Source organism: Struthio camelus, chromosome 1 (assembly GCF_040807025.1).
Source record: "Struthio camelus isolate bStrCam1 chromosome 1, bStrCam1.hap1, whole genome shotgun sequence".
In the NCBI taxonomy this organism is placed as follows: domain Eukaryota; kingdom Metazoa; phylum Chordata; class Aves; order Struthioniformes; family Struthionidae; genus Struthio; species Struthio camelus.
This window is the reverse complement of record NC_090942.1, coordinates 90,263,273-90,283,626: the sequence shown is the minus strand read 5'-3', so window position 1 is coordinate 90,283,626 and position 20,354 is coordinate 90,263,273. Positions and strand designations below refer to the sequence as shown.

The window sequence follows — 20,354 nt, the reverse complement described above, 5'->3', positions numbered from 1 at the left end:
CCCCCCCCCCGCCCGCCCTGCCCTTCGCCGGCCCAGCCTTCCCATCCCGCCCCTCCTGTCGCCCCCCGTCCCCACCTGCTCGCCCGCCCGCCCGGCCTCCCGCGCCGTGGGTTACCTGCGCCGGCCCCCGCCGCCCGCACCGGGCCGCCCGCCCGGCGGGCCCCCGCCTCTGCGCCGCCGGGCCCGCTGCCGCTGCCGCCGCCGCCGCTGCCGCGCTCCCCGAGGGCGGCCCGGCTCGGTCCGGCGCGGCGCGGCCTCTCCGGGCCCCGGAGCCGGCAGCCAACCGGAGCGGCGCCGCCGGGCCGGAGCTGTTCACGCCGTCGCCGCCCGCCTCGCCGTCGGGGCGCCGCCGACGGGGGAGCGGGCGGAGGGGGAGGCACGGCCGCGGCGGGGAGGCGGCCGCGGCGCGGAGCCGCACGGGGAGCGGCGGAACAAAGCGCCGAGGGGCGGCGCGGGGGCCGATGACAGCCCGGCCCGCGGGCTCCCCTCCCGGCTGCGTCGGCGACCCGCGCTCGTACCTGACCATGACCTCGCGCCGGTCCCGGCTGGGCCACCCCGGCATCTCCCGCTGAAGGGACCGGCCCCGCTCCCTTCCTCCTCCTCCTCCTCGCTGCTGAGGCCATCGCCTCTCCTCGGAGACCTGCCGGAGTGATGGGCTGCATCGGATCCCGGACTGTGGGTAAGGCGTTGACGGATGCTCGGGCAGCCGCAGCCGCTGGCTGTATCGCGCGGCGGCCCCCGCCGGCGGGGCGCGGGTCGCCCCTCGCAGCCCCCCTGCTTGGTGCCCAGGGCCCGTCCAGCGCCATTAGCTGCGCGGCGGCTCCCCGCCTCCGCCGACTCCGGCGCGGCGCGGCGTGGCGGGCAGCGCGGGCGGCCGCGGGGCACGGGCGAGCCGCCGGCCGCTGGCCTAGGTGCTGGCACACGGGACGGGGCGGACGGGTCGCAGGGCTCCGGGGCATGCCCGCCATGGGGGGACATCTCCCCATGGCACCCGTGGCGGAAGGTCGGGGAACATGTGGGTCATTGCGCTGCCGCCGGGGTAGGGGGTGCGGGGTGCGGGGCGTGTCCCTCCGAGCAGGGTCAGGCGGCCGGTGGCTCCCTCTCAGTAGTGGATTTATTGTTATCCCAGTATACCCGTAACATTGCATGATCTGTACGTCTTCTCCATTCCCTCTTCCCCCTACCTAGACTTCAATGGAAAATAGCAAATAAAACTGAATCCCTTCCCCCTCGCAGAGCCATTGAGAGGGGACACAGTGGGCGGAATAGCATCTTTCCGCTGGGCCACACATTTTTCAGCAGAGGATCTCAAGCCTCTAGGCTGTGTAACCTAGCTCTCCCCTCCTACACAGATGCAGATAGCAAAAGATCCCTTGATCACTGAGCACAGGTCTCTACAGAGAAAAATAGCATCCTGTGGCACGCTTTCCTCCCCGCAGGAGACTTTCCTTCTGTGCAAACCACATGTACAGACATGAGTTATGCGGGCATGTGGCATTCAAGCCACCCAAACAGCCCCTGAGAGAAAAGTGCAGCTCATTTGATAGACACCTCACTGTTCTACACCTTTCCACCAAGCATGCAGGCCCTGTGTCGTCTATGGAGAAATGAAGCCTTTGAAGGCAAGGGGAATTGAACCACATACCCAGACTAAATCTGATGGACCATGTCAAAGCCTGGTGCTGCGACATCTCTTCTTGTCTCAATAGGAAAGCCCTTTGCTGATGGTGAGCACTTCCAGGAACTCTGTGCTCCTATAGCAGCAAACTTTAAACTAGAGACTCCAGTTTCTACCTTAGGACTTAATTCCCACATCTAGCCAATGTGTCTTGCCAGTCTCTGCTGTCCTCATGGTGTAACGAAGTTTCCTGTGTCTTCTGTAATGACCACATGCTGCAGCTAACTGCAACATTTCCCTTAAGATTCTTCATACTTATCTGGAGAGCCCTGATCTGTGTGTCGGTAGCATGTCAAAATAGGTATTGCCTCCCTCTCCCGCCTTTCCCAAATCCTCCACATGTACATATGCATCAGACTGGACAAACTGCCAAGGGCATTGTTATCCTGTTAGCTGGCAAAATATCTATACTGCCTTTATCAATGAATGTCTGAACTAGTACACATTAGTAGCATTAATTTCTACTCTCTCTCTCCACAGCACTATTCAAAACAAAACAAAACAAAACAAAACAAACACATCTAGAAACACGCACTCTCCACTGTTCAGAATGACACACAGCCTTCGTGCTTAACCACCCAGATATTTGCTCCTATATATGGCAGCATTTTTCTAATCTGTGACCTGGAATCTGAGTTGCCAAAAAGCCTGTGCAACTGAGCTGTTGCTAGTATCATGTGCATATATAGATTCTATGCACATGTGTGCACATAAATAAAAATATAAAAGAGCATCTATGAGTTAAAATGATGATGGGATAGTGATGATGGAAAATTCACCTTCTATGCACGAATTGCACTCCTAAAATATGGCCCTTAATGTTAGAGAGATTGGACTTTTCATACTATATTGACGTTTTGTTTCTACAAGAGATACTCATTTTAGATACTGAGAGCACAGTGGACATAAGGGACCTATTTATACAGTTAACTGAGGAATTTTCCTTGAGCCCATGTTGTGGAGGTTTGTGCTTGGGGAATTGTAAGACAATGATTCTAATCTCTGTGTGAGTCAGATGTGAATGTCGGAATGGTGCCTGATGCCTGTGTTGTGTGAAACTTGTACACTGTTTTGCTTTAGTAGGGACTTCATGTGTTTAGAGTCTTAGAGGCTGGGTTGACTGATGTCTGAGTTTTACCTGGACTCCTTCACATAAGTAGGTTTGTTCGGAACAATTCTTGTTTGAAAGTATAGAATACCCGCTCCAGCTTTCTGGGAGTTATTGGGAGAATGCTTCAGGCCTATTTTAGAAAAACAGTGCTTTTAAGTGCTAGGCCTGACCTCTAGGATGTAGTTGGAAACTAAACCCCTAGCATGATGTAGAACTTTGTGTTCTTGTTGTATGGTGTATCTTGTTAGATTTTTGCAGAATTAGTCTAATTTATGGACTCTGTACCGCCTTCTCAAGACAAAGCAGGTTCTAGAAATAAAAGAACGATGGCACGCTTGTGTTGATTTTACCTCTGAACTTGCACGTAGCAGATTTTGGGTTCTTTAACTTGAAGAAATTAGTGCTAGAAAGCTCCTAATCAGTCACATTTAGTTTATTCACCACACAAGGGCCAATGCAGGATTGTGCCCTGAGCTTGCTGCGGGGCTTTTTCCATTCCAATTTTAAGCAAACCACATGATTTATCCATCTCCTGCAGGGACATTTTACTATGATCTAGTTAGATGTCAGAGTTTGCATGTTTAGTGATATGCATCTTTACATTTTGTTTCCTAAATATGATTTTTCTAGTTATTCCCTACATGGGAAAAAGTAATTGAGAGGGTCATAACAGAATAGCTCCATATGCATAAAATCAAAATGGAATCATGTAACATCTTCCAGTCTGAGAGAGGATACCAGAATTCACAATAGTGATGATCAGGTTTAGATTTCCTAGGATACGAGAAAAGCTGAAAAGTAATCTTAAAAGACTAAGGTGATACCCAGTCGCATTCTCTGCACATGCACCCACTGTAACACACCTCAGTGTGCTTTGTGTTACATGGCATGATAGCAGGTACCCAACAAACTGGAGACCTCATGAGCATCGCAGCTGGCTTATGCCCCTTCTAACAGCTAGCACGCAGGTCTGTTGGGGATAATTGCCCCATCATAATTCCCGGAGGGCTGTGTGGTGACTGTCATGTCAGCTGGGACTCAATTGCAATGATTGTAAAGGAGGTTTTGACTGACGTTGCTGGACAGTACAGGCTGTAAAATATAGGTGGGATCTTAGCAGATATTTGAGTGCCAACTACATGCAAAGATCAGCATGATTATTGTCAGTAATTTAATTAACCACTTTTAAGATAGTTCAGGCCTGCTTGTATGTCTGAATGCATTATAGTTACAGTCTGAATGCATTGCAATTGTACCTTTGACTACAGTTTAGACGTATCCTAATATGGGTTATTCTGACTGGTGTGGTAAGATTTCTCTAATTCTTGAATGGTTTTACATGAATGGAAAGCTCAAGCTTATTATGCTCATGCATGCTCTTAGTTTTTGCAGTGGTGGCTCTGATTTCTCTGATGTCTTTTCACAGCAGCCTGCAGCAAATGTGTTTTGTGAAGCGACATCACATGGTTGCAAAATATTCCAAGAAATTACAGCCAAGTACTATTTGTTGGTGAGGCTGAAGAGAAACTAGAAATGCTCACATTGGATATAAGGAAACACTTTTTGACAGTGAGGACAGTTGAGCATTGGGACAGAGGTTGTGTAGTGTCCATTCTTGGAGATTTTCAAGACCAGTTTGGAAAAGGCTTTGAGTAACCTGGTCTGATCTCATAGCTGACTACTTTGAGCAGGAGATTGGACTAGGTGACCTCCAGAGATCCCTTCCAGCCTGAGCTATACTCTGACATCAAATCTGCAGTGGTTGACTCTCCAAGTCAGCTTTGACCCAGTGCTTCAGTCATGTGATGGTAAGGCACTGTGTTGCCAGAGGACCCCAGGCCCTCTGCATATCCTTAGGACACGCCTATTACACCTTCCCCCCATTACGACTTTTATTTAACTCCTTACCTTAGAGTTTACCACAGACTCCCTCACCACAATAACCCTAGCTGTCACCTGAAGTCCTCCCCATGTTTATTTGGTCTGGCAGTTGAGCAAGAAGCAGCCCAGATGATAGCTGGCTTAGGCTCATATCACTGTCAGGCTGTCATGGCTGGCTGTGCAGATAGAAAAGGCTATGCTTTTTATTTAACAATCTCTGCGTCAAACTGGACCTGCCAAAGCCAGCTAGCTAGTTTGCTGGGCTCCGTTCTGCAATGAATGCCCAATGGATTGGCAGAGGGAGAAACCACTGTAGAAGCTAGTAGGCTGGAGGATCACCTACTTTCTATGTGCTCCCTCACTGACTGTGCTATGCTAAGTGTAAATGAATGGCTCATAGATCCATAGTAGGAGAAATGGAGCCAAAGACTATGCACTTCTATTTCAGCCACTTTAGATTCAGCAGAGTGGGAACAGCATAGGAGACTAATAGGAGAGGGGGTAAGCAGCTGGAGAAATCAGTGAATGTCCCCTTCACTTTTCTCCTCACTCATCCCCCAACAGATCTGAAGATGCCTGAAGTGGCATCTGGCATGGTAGGCATAGTCTATTGCAGTTGGAATGTGAAAAGGTGAGACAACCTCTGCGTATATACAGACCAAGGGGCCTCAGTGTCCTCTTCCTCCCTCCTTCACCTTCAACATATACGTGAGCCAGTGAAGAGAGAGAAAGAGAGCAAAGAGGGTAGGAGAGGAAAAGACAAAACAGAAGAAAGCTGAGTGAGGGCATCAGGGAATAATCATTTACTTGCATGTACACAGGTGGAAAGGGGAAAACTCAGGGCTCTGGGCAGTAACCTCCCTTACATAGACAACGTGGGAAAAAGAGTGGGAGTAAATGAAGGGCGTCAGGGCATCTTGTTCCTCTCATACCTGGGGGAGAGAAGAACAGAGCGGAGATATAAAGGAATACCTTCTCCACCAGGTCAATCTGCTTTGTGTTTGATCTTACTACTTCTACTTCTTCCCAGTCTGGCCTTCCTTCTTTTGAGCAGTTTCTCAATCTGATCATTTTAGAAACTCAGGTAAAGAGCTTATTTTTGCTAGTGAGGACTTGAACAGAGGTTCTCCCTGACCTAGAAGCCTGTTGTGATGAAATGTGTACAAAATGATAATTTTTGAGACCGCTATATCCCTTTTCAGGTTATTGGCTAGTGGTTTCAAAGTTGTTGCAGGAGGAAGGCTAACAAATAGTGCAATGGCATAACCTGGTTTTCTAAGGAAACAGTACCAAAAACCATGTGTAAGATAAGAATATCAGCAACTGTCATTGGTATAAGACAATAGTCTTCTGCAAGTTACTGATTGACCTAAGTTTTTTTTTTTTTTGTGGACGACACACCAGATGTCATTTTGAGAAACAGAACTCAAGGACAGTATACTGACTTCGTGAACTCTTACAGGGAGTATTATAAGAGAATTATGAGAGACATTACAAAGAAGCTGAAGGGAAAATTGAATTAATGAATACTATTTTCATTGGCATAATAGAGCTGGGAGCCAATGATTCTGCTATAGTCCGATGTATATTGAAGCAAAAAATGAGAACCAATCAATAGTTATTTAAATCCGTTTTCTTGGGGGGGTAGTAGGAGAAAATTAGTTTTCAGCTCATTTCAGGACATGCTCTCTGCTCCAACAACACACAGTGATGATGCTAGACTGATACTTAAAACAGCAAATGTAAGATAACTTCCACTCAAGGGTTTTTGAACAGTTGGATAAAGAATCAAACTATAGTTTTGTTTTTCAGTAAGTTTTGAAATAGTGAGGAAGATCTGGAGATGAAATGCTGGAGTTGTATCATGGCTTTAAAAGTTCTATGAGATGACCTGGGTACTTCATTTTGTTGATCTAATTCCCAATAAAATACCAGGATGGTTCATTCAGAACTCAATAAAAACTTAAAGAAGGACAATATGCCAATTAGAATCCATTTATGCAAAACAGAACCTGTCAAGCTAACTTCATTTCATGACTTTTCATTTATGAGGTTCCTTCCAGACAAGGCAATAAAGGTAATGGATCTAAAATACTAGGTTGATAAAAGACAAAAACACTAGTCAGTTAGCAACCAACTTAGCACCACATGAGTTTTTGACTAATAATGTATGAATATGGTACATATTAAGTGCACCAAAATCCAATAAGGATCAAAGTAACAACAAAGAAAGAACTGTTGTTGAAAAGCTCATGTTGCTTATGCAATTCCACATTTCTCAATATAATTGTCAGTGCCATGTGATTTAACAAATTGCTCAAATATTTGAGTAAAATCTAAAAAGATTGATAAACTTTGCAGAATCTACAAAGACTGGAAGAACTTTTAAAAAATGAAAATGAAAATGAAAATAAAAAGTATAGGTCACTGACATGGAACAGTTTGATTCACTTGGAGTATGTGATTCAGTCTGACCAAATGTAAGTTCATACATCTAGTAATAAAGAGTTGGACAATATTTACAGGACAGGAGCTCTATGTTGAAAAGCAGTTACATGGAAAAGGACTATAGTTGTCTGAGCAGATAATCAGTGTAGTAAAAGCCTCTACTGTGGTGCTGCAACCGAAGAAGCTAACATGATCTATGAAGAGCTGAGTATTGAATAGGAGAAGAGAAGGTTATATTTTCTCTGTATTTGGCATCTGTGAAAAAACTGTTGAACTACTTTGTCTAATTCTACTATTCTCACTTTGAGAAGTACTGCAAAACTGAAGAAAGGTCAGAAAAGAAATATGTGAACCATGAGTAGAAACTTACAGAGCTGACCCGATGACAGTCTTTAAGTACTTGAGTGGAGAAAAAAAGCTCAAAATCATCTAACTCTTTGACCTAGCAGAAAACAGTTAAGACACAATGGGTGGATAGCAGATACATTCAGACTAGAAATACAGCACAAAATCAAATGGTGAAAATACTTAACTACTAATAATTTACCAAGAATTGTAATAAATTCTTTGTCACCTGAATAAGTAAAAATCAAGATTTTTTTAAAGGATGCCCTGTAGGTCTAGCATAGCAACTGAAACTAAAATTAACAAAGAGAATGACTTTGGCCTCTCTTATAGTAAGGAGGTTAGATTAGACAATCAGATTTTTTTTTTTTTTTGTGAATTTAAGCCACAAGTTTTCAAGTACAGGAATGTACTTAAGAAATGGAAACTTACAGATGGAAACATTCTTGGAAGATGTGGTCGTATCCATAGAGGCTAATCAGTTATGTTTTATGGGGAAACCTTTATTAATTGGAGAAAAATAGTTCAGTGATCCAGATGGCTAGTATGTGAATTGAAATTCCAGACCTAAATAGGGAAAAACAGTTTTAGGGATAATACTGCTGACACTGGTCAGGATGGTGACAGGAAACTGTTACAGGCACAGGAAGATCAAAGAGGCTGTGAAGGCAGGAAACTTAGTAGTGGCAGGAGACTTCAGTTAACCCTAGATGTCGATTGGCTAAGTGTCACATTCAAAGATTAAGTGTTTAGTTCAGGAGCCAGTCAAGAAGCCCATAAAAGATGAGTGACTCCTGGCATGGCCTTGTGCAATGAGCAAGACTTATTGCGTAGTGTTACTTTTAAAGAGGTTTTAGGTGACTCAGAGAGATATAAGACCATAGCAGAAAAAAAGGAATACTTTTTTGGATCTGTGCTCGTTGTGTTGGAATTTGTGGAGGTTCATCTACTGTAACCTTTCTTTACTGAGGATGCATCAGATCAGCTTCGGATTGAAGCCTCAGAAGATGAGGCAACAGAACAGGTAGGTGAAAGAGTAGTCAGTCATCAGATGGCATTCATACAAGTTTTTTGGAGGACCTCAGGGCTGAAAGACCTCAGGGCCCTGAGGGACCTCAGGGCTCAGAACTACTAATTATTATGTATGATGTCTTGCATCAGTTTAGCACAACAAGACTGGAAGTTAGCTAATGTGATGCCAGTTTTTAAAATGATTTTGAGATCTGGGAAACTATAGGCTAGTAAACATGATGTGCCTACTAGGCAAACTAGTAAACATTATTCCAAAGAATAGAATCAGCACATGTATGGACAAATAAGATATACTGAGGATAATTAACACTACTGTTGTTAAGGGAAAACATGCCACACAAGTCTTAGAAAGGCTGAACAAGCATATTGACAAAGGAAATCCAGTGGATAAAATCTGATTGGATTTCCAAAGCACGTTTGTAAAGGTGATTCACCACAGGCTGTTGAAGAGAGTCTGCTGTTGGATCAAAGGGAAGGTCCTGAGATGATTAAGTAATTGGGTAAAAGTAGGAAAACAAAACAAAAGTAGGAAACAACAAGGATTATCAAGAGGGGTGCAAGTCAGGGGGTCCTGTGAACAGACTTGTGCCTTCTGCTTGGTGGAGGTTTTTCTAGCTGATGCCCCCCATTGGGCCAGTGAGTTAGCTCAGAGTAGAAACTGGTCACAAGGGTTCCTCATCCTCTGCTGACAATGAGTGGTCTCACTACCATGTGTCTGGATGGGAGGTGAGGGTGAGGAAATTGAGCAATTGATGCATGAATGCGTAGAGGTGTTCTCAAGGCAAGTCATTTAGCTGTTCAAAGCTTACTAAAGTGGTGTGAGGGTTGGCTAGGAAGTCACAGGCCAAGGCCTGAGAAGGAGCTCTGTGGAGCTCGGGTTTGGAAGGGGCTGCCCTCCTGTAGGACTCATCTGAGGTAGGAGATGATGGTATGATCTGGGTGTTCTACACTATGTGCAAGGCAAGCAGTGTGGAGTTGCCCCAGTCCCCTCTCAGCACTAGGCCCAATGCCCCCTAGCAGAAAATACAGAGGAAGAACTCTATGGTGATGGAGCAGTGATGACTGGAATAAGGCAGCCCTGACTCAGTCTCCACCTGAAGGCAACAGGACCCTGTTGAGCTTGAAGGAGCACTCTGTAGCAGTACACAGCTGCTGGACCCCACAAAGCAGCAATTGAAACTGAACGCCTTCAAGGTCCCTGTATGATAGCCATTATTTCTTCTGTTAAGCATTTTCTTCTGGTTGGGCAACCAGGAGGAGTGTCAGACTGTCCCTGTATGGCCTAGATCAGATAGAGTTTGTGAAAAATGCTCTGGACTGGGATCATGTGGCTTGGCCTGGCTGTATCACATAAGCCAGTGTAGGCCTTAGCCACAGTTAGGTGGCTTTTGCTATGATCTGTGCTAAGGAGTGATACTGGACAGCAGTTCCTCAGTTTGCAGAGGGCCCGCTGTTTTTGGCAGGAGAGCTGTCATGGCCATCTGGCTTGAGAGGCAAAGCTCTTCCCTCCTGAGAGGCTCAACCTGGCAGAGCCTGGAGTTTTGTTCCTGGGCACGTGGTGGAGTGTTGCTGAGATTTCAGTCACAGTGAGAAGGACCTCCAGTGAGTCCTGGTCAGCTGTGCTGACCACTGGGAACTTTTACTCAGGGCATGGCAAATACAGAAATCAATGTTATCCAAAGAGAAGAGGGCTGCAGAGAAGGCCCTTCCTTGTTCTTTCATGCATCTGCTCTGGTTCTGCCTGAGTAGTGCTATCCTTTGCCAGGATGCAAGCGATATGTTTCTGTCAATCCTCTTATTCTCAAGACATGGAAGAAGCAAGTGCCATGATCCATCTCCCAGACGAGCTGGATCTGCAACCACACAAAGGTGTCCTGGGCCTGATGTTCTTCCAGGACCTGGAGCTTGCCCTGCTTTATGTGGCACCCATTGAACTGCTGGGAAACCTGCCTCTCCAGCCCCAGAACATCCTGTTCATTCTGCCATGCCCCTTCACTGGCTTGATGACTTCACGTAGTTGCAGCAAAAGAGACTGGCCTGCAACTTCCTGCTCTGTTGGGCCAAGGGAAAGGCATGCTTCTTCTCTCATCTATTGATCCAGAACCCCTGGGAGGCTGCTAGAAAGTCCATATCCTCTAACAAGCTGTTGTTAAAATGTAGTAGACCAGCCCTATCCTCTAGGAGGTGATGCTGACTGCCATGGATGGTGACATAAGAAGAATAATCTCAGAACATGTTATGTTGTGAAGCAAATGCCATTCAGCCAAGAGTGGGTCACACTCTGCTACTCAGATTCAGATGAAGGAAGTACAGTCACCTGGGTGGAGTTTGCACCAGGGTGAAATCTTCCCAGGCACACTTGCTGTAGCTTGATATCTCCCCCTTCCAGTGCTGTACTCTTGGTGATGTTAAAGTCCCTATCCAGGACTAGCCACTTTGGAGGATCCAGACAAACAAGGAAGGCAGATATCAGCTGATAGAATTATAAATGTTCTGGACCTGTTATGGGGGTACGGACATCAACAGGGTTACTAACCAGCCTTTCTATACAAACTGAACGGTGCAGCAGATGACTGGGCATAATTTCAGTGACATTGAGCATCTTGGGCTGTATTTCCAAGGTGAACAAGGTTGCCATTCCACTAGAGAAATCCATGAGGCAGCGAAAGTAGACTGTGCTTCTCTACTCCTGCAGCAACTAGGGTTGGCAGTTAGATCAGTGAAGGTCTCCTACAGGAAAAGGATGGAGAGTACCCAGCCCCTACAGAGACCTACCCTCTGGCCCATGGGGTTTAGCAATGCAATTTTGAGCTATTTCACTAGGAAGGAGAGAGAAAGGGGGCTAAGGAACCTACTGGCCAATGGTGGGGGTGCCAGTGGTACCAGCAGTGCTGTGCACCAGCAGGCAGGTACTGTTGCCAGACCTGAGGGCCCCATGATACAGGAGATGATTCTGCCCCATGGGTCCCTTTCCCTCCCTGAGCAGGCCCCTCACTGATGAGGATGAGGTTGTAATCTCCCATGGCAAGGGTCAGCTGCATCTTCTTCCTAGAGCAACGAGTCTCCAGCAGGTGGCACAGCTCGTCCCTCAGCATGATGGGGCTGAGGAGCCTTCAGACTTGTGTAAGCCCACAGTGCTTGTAGTGCCCCAAGGCCTCTGTATTGGGGCGTTTCTGTCACTCTCCTGCTTAATAAAGATCCCCAGCGCAGCACAGCGCAGCGCAGCCAGTACAGTTTGGTCTGACTCCTCTGTTGATGCAAGGGCAAGCAGCTGAGGGAGGTGCGTAACCCTTCTGGGGATCAGAGGGAGCTCATGAACAGCACCCACCTCTAAAGGTTGTTTCTTGTTTGGGACTGTGTCCTCAGGGGCAGCAGGGAAAATCATGGGGTAGGTTTAGGGGTAGGGGTGTTGGCGGCTGTGATACTGAGCTATGCACGACCCTCACAGGCCCAGGGCGTGGGTGATTGGGGCCGGGCTGGTGAGCCTGTGCTGATAGCTGTGCCTGGTGAGCTCAGCCCCTGCAGTCCCACTGCTGGCAGGTCTTTGTCATGTTCCCCGGCTGCTTGTGGAGTTGTGGTGCTCTGTCTAGTGGGGACAGCCCGGGCACATCTGGTGGCCTCCTGGGACTGGGGATGGTGTCTCCTTCAGTGCCCTGGACATCTGGAGGGAGCCAAAGGCATCCTGGGAGCTGAATTGGGGTCACTGGCATGGAAAGGAGGGGGTCGATGAGGGAGTAGGAGGAGAGGGCTTCCTGAGGTCACCATGTAGTTGAAGGGGGAGGTTTGTCGTCCCCCCATGGGATGGGGCCAGACCCAGCGCCTGTCTCCTCAAACACAGTGGTCCATAAAGAGAAAACTTAGGAATTTGCCAGTTATGGCCAGTAGTGATGGCATCCTTTCCACCCCTGCAGGAGAGGGCTGATGGGGAATACCAGCTTCTCCAGGGCAAACAAGGGGAGGATGAGGAGGAGAGAAGCATTCTGAAGGGTTGCAAAACAGAAGTTGGCACCACCTGTATACCCTTGTCCTGCAGGGGCTTGAAGAGAATGGAAACACAGCCAGTGAGGGTCCCTTTCTTGTTGCCTCTCAGATGGTGGCCTGTGTTGCCGGGAAGAAACCTGCTAAAGCTTGGAGGCCATTGTCGTGACCCAGAGCCTCACTGCCTCTGGCAGCTCCCACACTTTTGATTTGGGTTGGAGGGTGATGACAGGAAGGCAGCAGTCTCTGTGCTTCCTGGCTGTAGAAGGAAGAGGCTTTGACCATTGCTGCTCTTCCACAAGGTGGTGGCTGATGGACACCATGGCCAAGTTTGTGATGGCAGTGCTAGGCCAGGTCATAGTCACCTGGCTGTACACTTTGGGGCTGCCAGAGCCACACCCCAAAGCTGGTGGGGGGACAAGTAAGGAGAGAGGACCCTGAAACTGATAGGCAGGCTGCAGCTGCCCCCATATGCTGGTGTTTTGGAGCAGAGCTCTTGTTCTCCTTCTTCTCCCACCCATTCTGCTGAGAGTGACTGCTAACATTTCTGCTGGCAGTGGAGCCCCACCTTGGCCTCTTTACATCATCTTGGTAGTTGTGCAATCCACCCCACAGGTTATGGGAGAGAGAGGGACTGAGAATGTCCCTTGGGTCAGGGACCCTCCTTCTTCAGTCTATGCCAGCTTCTCCATACAGGCAGGACTATGTGAATGAATGTCTGGGATGTTTTGTGGGTATTTGTGATAATGCTTGGGAGAGTGTCCAGTAGGAGGGTGCAGGGGACTGAAAGAGGGGAAGGGAGGAGAGGCCTGAACAAGGGGAAAAGGCATGGGCTCTACAGGATGCACTGGATGGCAGGAATGGAGCAAGGCTGGACTGGAGACAGGAAGAGGCAGGAGCAGAAAAAGGGAGGATGGAAAATATATGTAGGATCTCAGGAGGAACAGAGATCCTGGGGAGGGGAATGCTGTGAACAGGAAAAGGAAGGGTGGAGGACCATATGTGTTTTTATATATATGTATATATAGAGAGAGTACATCAGGGAGATGGAGGAGAAGGATAAAGGAGAGGAGAAGGGTAGCGGTAAGGTGCATGGGAGGAGGTCTCCATTTTGTCCCCTCTCTGAGTCCTTCTGTGTGTTGCAGGACCTGGGAACAGCAGGAGGTAACTGACATGTGTGCCCTACTTCACTAAGTGGACATGGGGGACAGCCAGGGCCCTCAGAAGCCTGTGGCTCCTGCTGTGTGGGATGGTGCAGGATTACGTGCCAACTGTTAGTGGAGATGGAGGTGGCAGCAGCAGAGTGGTGGCAATGCTTCTGGGGGTACCACTGGGCAGAGACAGCTTTCTCTTCCTGCTCCAGGGTGCAGGGAAGGGAGCTCAGGAAGAAGGATGTGTTGCAATCTGCTTATTGACTCTTGGGGAGCTGTTGGGATGGTCCTTCTTCCTCGCTGGTAGAGATGAATCTACAGAATACAGATGTCAGAACTAATGTTATTCTTATGCTCTAAGACAGTGCCCATGTGACATCCAGCCACAGAGATTAAAATTTAAAGACATAGGGAGAGCAACATATGAAATTGCCTGCTGCGTATTACTTCTGTAACGTTGGCTGTAGGCCAGCAAAAGAGGGCTGTTGCCTTGGTTCATACTGACGTGTTCATACTTAGTGTGCTGAGTGGAGCCCCCAGGGACACATTCTCTGCGCTTCAGAGAAGCATCGAAGAATGAGGATAAACCCGTCGCTGCTGTTCACGCTAGCTAATGTTCTGCAGATGAGACAGGGCTTTGAGATATTTTTTTATTGTGTTAATTGGATGTGTTTCTCTTTGCAGTACCTCCTTAGCTTAAATGACATGATTGCTTCTCGGAACAGCACTGCCTATGTCTAGCACTAGGCTCTGTGTTTGTCTCCTCTCAGTTGCAAGGACATGGTATGCAGTAGCCTTTAGAATTAGTTTGAAAGCTTCCAGTTAAGAAGGAAAATGTTGTTCTTGGAACTTTGCTCATTAATTCTATTTCCTAAACAGCTCTATAGCGTTTACAAGTTAAAACTATTGATATGGACCAAAAAGGTACCTATCTGCAGAAAGAGACAGAATGGATTGGGGCAGAATTTAAATTGCCCAGAAGCAAAGCAGAGATCTTGAGAACTGCTCACCCAATGCCTAATTCTGCAGATACCTCAGATCTGTAGGTGTTTTCATTTTTGCAAAATTTCCAAGGCATCTGTTTCGTGAAGACCAAGATGCTTCTCTGCCTTGATAAGCACCAAACTGCTCAGTCCTACCTCATCCATGATAAACATTTTTCTGTTTATCTTCTGCAGGTGATTCAGTTGTTAGGTGCACTCTTGAAAAAAGTCAACAGCAGGTATCTAGTTTCTGTGTTTGTTTGTGCAGTACAAGCTAGTACAACTGACATAGTGTGTGGATAATTCAGGTTCATTTCTCAGCTTTTCCTGGGAGAATTTGAATGCTCTCATCTCCCTGAGGTGACCTGGAACTATTGTGCAGGGGCTTATTCCTTTCCTCAGTGTTGCTCTTTACGCTTCTTTTGAGTGACTCTTTGTTAAGCATGCAAGAAAAAAAAGGTTTCTGTAATTACACTGTCTGTCCATCTGTCAGTCCTTCTCAGTAGCTTTTCTGCTTCTTTGATTTCAATAATATTTGACAGGATATTATGAAATTACATTTGACAAAGATACTAAACTCCCAAGAGTATCATGAAATATTAGGGATAGAACCATTTAAAGACTGATCATAGTTACCATAATTACTTTTCTTGTTTTCTTATAGTTGTTCAAGGAAAAGGAGAAGGGAATGGAAAAGAATAATTGAGCCATTTACTCTAAATATTGATCTTCACCAACATTAACACTGGCTACCAATATCAAATGATAATGTTTCTGCTCTCTATTGGAAAGTAAAATTTGAGAAACAAAAGAAAGTTTACTAACAGTGAATAGCAGCAGTGCTGAAAATTCACTCTAATTAATAAATTTCTTTCTATAGTAATTGACACGACATGTCACAAAACAATTGGCACAAATACATGTTAGGTATATGGTCCACATTTTCACAGCATCACGTCAGCCTCATGACATTTCCAATTGAAAATTAAAGATTCTCAAACTGTATTGTTCTATTTTGTGTCGAACAAAATAGGGAAGACAAATTAGAGAAGATATTGTGTATCCAGCACGAAAGTTACAACAGAATGATGATTAAAGGCATATATGTAAATGCCTGACTCAAGCACGTACCTTGTTAAATGAACAAAACACAGACACACGTACCAAATGGATGAATACACAGTGGTAGTGAGAACTGAGAAAATGTCCAGAGGAATCCCGAAGACAATGGACTTCTTAATATTGTGACAGATATGTAATATGAAATAAAGTGAATTTCTTATGATCACAATAAAGGAAAAGAAAGACAAAATGAATTAATAAAACCAGAAAATATGTGCAACTAAGAAATTCTATGTAATTCTCTAGGAGAACAGTACAGTATATACTGTATATGTACTGTAACAATGAGAGAATATCTTTCCCCTAAAGGCTTAGAGGACTTGAGTTGGAATATTACTTTGGTTGCTGGTTGTGACCGGAAGTTAACATAGAGCTTTTTTTCTGATGAATTTGTCAGAGGTTTTTTAGTCCAATTTGTATGGAAAATACAAAGCAACCATGATCTGCAAACAATGTGGCTTAATGTATTTATATATTTTAATTGCCTTGGTTTTATTTCATTGCTTTTTGCAATTAACTTCCCACTTGTTCTTCGGTCATCCACTGAGTCTTCCAGAGCAAGGATGAAATTTCTGATATTAAAAAAAAAAAGTAAAAAATCTATCTTCTTTAGGTGCAAAGAAAAACAAAAGCTCTTTACATCCTTTCTGTACACACCATGCAGAAACAATGGCAAGAAAATCAGAAACTCAATTTTCCTTTCATTATCTCATTTCAGAGCATTTCAGTAGGAAATTGAGTTGCATATATTTGCAAAAATCTCACTTTAAAATTATCTTTTTGACCCACTCATGCTTTAGAATGCTCTCTTCAGCTCTATACAGAGAAGAGCAAATCCTGTTCTGTAAGAGGTGATTGATGATAGAATTACAAATGGAATGGACATAACGGTTAGCAGAAGCTGGGATGGAAGATGGATAGGAGAAAGGAAAATATATTGGAGAAGAAAGGCAATATCACAAAGGCAAAAACATATTGATGGAAGGGAGAAAGAGAAGAATACAGCTCAAACGCTTAAGAAGACAGCATGGAGAATGAGGAGATTGAACAGAGGTAATGCCAAGGGAAATAGCAGTTGAATTTTTGACAAGATGCTGGATAAATACAATACTAAATTATAGAGTACTGCTTTCAGTTCCTCTTTTCCCACTTCACTGTCCATATTTCTTTCTGAATTTTCATGTGCCTTTCCTTCCATCTGTCAGAGCAGAACTTGGTCTTTCCTGTCTGTGCTTTGATATTGCTCTGGCAATTTCTAGCAGAAGAAAAAAAAAATCCTAACCTGTTTCCAACTTTCAATAAGAGGAAGCAACATTGCCCTAAGACCAATGCCAATTAGAGCGCAGAGATTTCCTTTTCAGCCACAGTGTATGATACTGTAACTGTTCAGCATTTGTTTTTGCATTTAAAAGCATGTAAATAACAGATATTAAACATGTATTTTCTCCCAACATTTCTTATTCCTCAGTATCTGTGAAACTGTTTAGAGCGAGGCTTTTAGATAATTAATCGAACTTCATATTGCACGCAAGATCATATATTACTGGTTCTCTTCCTTTATCTAGAAGATGAAATATTTAAACTAGAGGAAAATAGTGATAAATATATTTTATAGGCCTTCAGTTCTATTATTATAGAACAGGTATGGACCTTTGAGACAAATAAGAGTTTGATGTTAATGTTTGCTTCAGCTATTTAATGCTACTGTCTGCCATAATAATATTTATATTTTGCACTGGCTAACACTTCTTGGAAATTGTCACTGCACTAGCAGTGTTGATAGCAAAAACTGAATGTCATACTCCAAACTTTGGGGCTGTCAAGTTGCATACGCTGAGCACCAAATTCCCTGATGTCCACCTCTCACTTTCTGGCAGTGGGGTCTCTGCAGTCTGTTTGCAGAGCAGTGCTGCAGCCGGTTTTGCACTGCATGCTGAACATGCCTGGATGTCTAGGTGTCTACCTGAACGTCTGGGGAGGGCCATCCCACTGTGCTCAGAAACAGCTGAGAATACAGGAGAGAGACCTAGGGTAAGTAGAGGTAAAATGGCCATGGCTCTGCTGCCGCTATTGAAGGCGTTGATGTCTACCCTTTGCCTCTCTAGCATCACTGTCTAGATCAATTCTTCAGCAGGAAGGCCCCAGCCCTCCCCTTTTAGTGTACCGAAGGGTAGGAGATGGTGGGGAAGGACTGGGGGCTGCCTGTGCAGGAAGATGGTAATCAGATCCCAGCAAGCAGAGTCAAGGGGAATGGGGGAGACAGACCTGCTCCACCAAAACCTTCTGCAGCTTCTCAATGCCTCCCAGCTCCCCATGCCCATTCAAATTGTCTAAGCTCCCATGCCTACTCCTAACTCCACTTTCAGCCACCCACTGACCTCTGTGGACTCTTCACCTCACCCTGACTACATTCAGTCCTTCCAACCATTCCTGTACCTGGCCTCTCCAGATCTGTACCTCCTTGCAGTGCCCCTTACCTGTCCTTCACTCGCTTCTCCCTTCTGCTCCTTCCTGATCAAGGGAGATCAAATACATTTACTTTAAGCTATCACTGGACCTTATAGTGGATGCACCTAGGAGTGCGACAGTTAAGGCTTCTCAGGGCTCTAGCAGACACTTCCCCTTGCTAGGGGTATTTCTAGCCCTAGAAGATGGGTGGCTTTGATTTTAACCCCCAAGTCCAAGAAGTTTCCAGCAGCACTGGGAACAGGCAACCCATGAGTGGGCCTAGTAAGGTCCTGCCTCTCTCACTTGGATCCAAGCATACCCCAAACCTCCCTCTCTCACTTTGCTGGTTTCAGGATTGTCAGCTTGATAGGTGATCATACAGTCTTCCACAGCTTTACAAAACAAACAAAAAGAAAGAAAAAAAGAAAAAAAAGAAAAAAAAAGAAAAGAAATTGCTGCTAAGTGGGGAGGCCAAAACATAATCTAAGGCTGGGTAGAAGGTATCGATGATATTGCAGGGCAATATCAAATAAAATAATAGTAAAGGAAGTGTTTGCTCAAAGTGGGCTAGTTGTAGCTGTACCCACCAGCCAGAGAGAATGAGATAATGATCCCATCCATGTCTATAAATTCTGTGCCAGGATTTAGAGAAAGCTTTGGTGACTCTTTCTCAGCCCTAGGAACTTGCTGGCATGGCCTTAAGAGTGGAGATGTCTCCAGACTTATTGGGATGTCTCTGTGCATAACTTGAAGCACCCTTAAGCCTTGCAAAGAGGGTTGCCTGCAGATGGGAGCCAAATGATCTGATCAGAGTTTAACACAGATTCGGCTCCACACTTGGAGTTCATGAATGGACCACAGTTAATAATAATCACAATCCGTAATGATTAATTGAGCTCAAAGCTAGCTAGGAGGCTCACAACCCTGAGAGGTGATCTGTATCATGCTCATCACAGCCTAGCCCTGTCTCCTTCTGAAGTCTGACTGCGTTTGATCTGTAATGTGTACCTTAATAGTGTCAAACAGTACAGGAATCTCCCTTTTCTTTTAAAGATCCCTGAATTGCTTCTGCCTTACTCAGCTTAGTCAGAAGCATATGGGGGACGCTATTAAAACACTCAGTCCCAATTATCCTGATGAAAAGAAAACATATTTCAAGTGTGAAGGGGAAAATATGTCCTAATTCTTCCAGAAAGTGAGATGTTTTTGCATAGCAGAGAGTGAGGAGAAGAAGAGGTGTGATGGACATCAAATCAGATAGCATTTGCTTTCTGCTGGCTTTCAGCTCACCATATTTAGCCTTTTTAAGACCAAGCTGGTTTTCTGCTTTTTGAACTCTAGCTGATGAGTGCCTCAGACTTCCCATCCCTATGTGTCTCCTGCAGGCCTCTGTAGGGCTGCTTGTTGTGCAGCATCTCTTGCCTGTCAGAAGGTCTCCACCCTGAAAGCATAGTGATGAGCGGGTATAAGTGAGCCAGAATTGCCAGAACAAGCAAGAGGATTTCCAAATGTTTGGGGAGATGAAATTTCCTATGAAGAACAAATAAAAAAGCTAAAAGCTGATGAAAACACCATATGCGTTCAACAGCATATATATCAAACGGACTGGGAATTGCTCAAGATCCCAGGAATTACTTGTTAATAGGTGATCGTTACTGATACAGCATTTCTTGCCAGGTTCCAAAAGACTCAGTTTTAAGTACAACACAACGTTTTCCTCCATGACATGGAAGTAGGAATAAAAATCACTTTTAACAGAGTCTGAGGATGACACGAGGGCTGAAGGCATAGGAAATAGTTATCTGGAGAAAGCAGTCATACAGAGGAGTCCGTGTTACTTGACTGACTTTAAATACAGACAGTTACTTAGCATTTAGTTCTATTTATTTTAAAGTTTATTCTTATGCAATTTTTTTCATTTTTAAAAATCATTTTTATTTTAAATTAATTTAAAGATTAATTTAATTTAGATTAATTTTATTTGATCCTTTACTTGTTATTAAAATGCATCTAAAACCAAACAGCACAGACTGCTTTTGAATGGGTGACAATCTCAGAAAGCTGTGCAAAGTGCTTAGAGAATCACAATGAACAAACAACTGAATGTGAGTATATACTGCAAGGTTATGCCAGAATGGTTTGATGTGATCAGAAGCAGTAAGTGATTTTTAACTTTA

The 20,354-nt window shown here is 45.2% G+C and overlaps 1 protein-coding gene across 1 annotated transcript in view; it reads left to right on the top strand.

Moving 5' to 3' along the window:
• The first annotated feature begins 397 nt into the window (after positions 1 to 397).
• The window catches only part of FAM131B (family with sequence similarity 131 member B), a 36,330-nt gene continuing 16,373 nt past the window's right edge, over positions 398 to 20,354 (top strand). Inside the window, exon 1 of the mRNA XM_068956730.1 lies at positions 398 to 679. Coding sequence (XP_068812831.1) covers positions 652 to 679 — 28 coding nt within the window. The 5' untranslated portion in view covers positions 398 to 651. The remainder of the gene's footprint in view (positions 680 to 20,354) is intronic.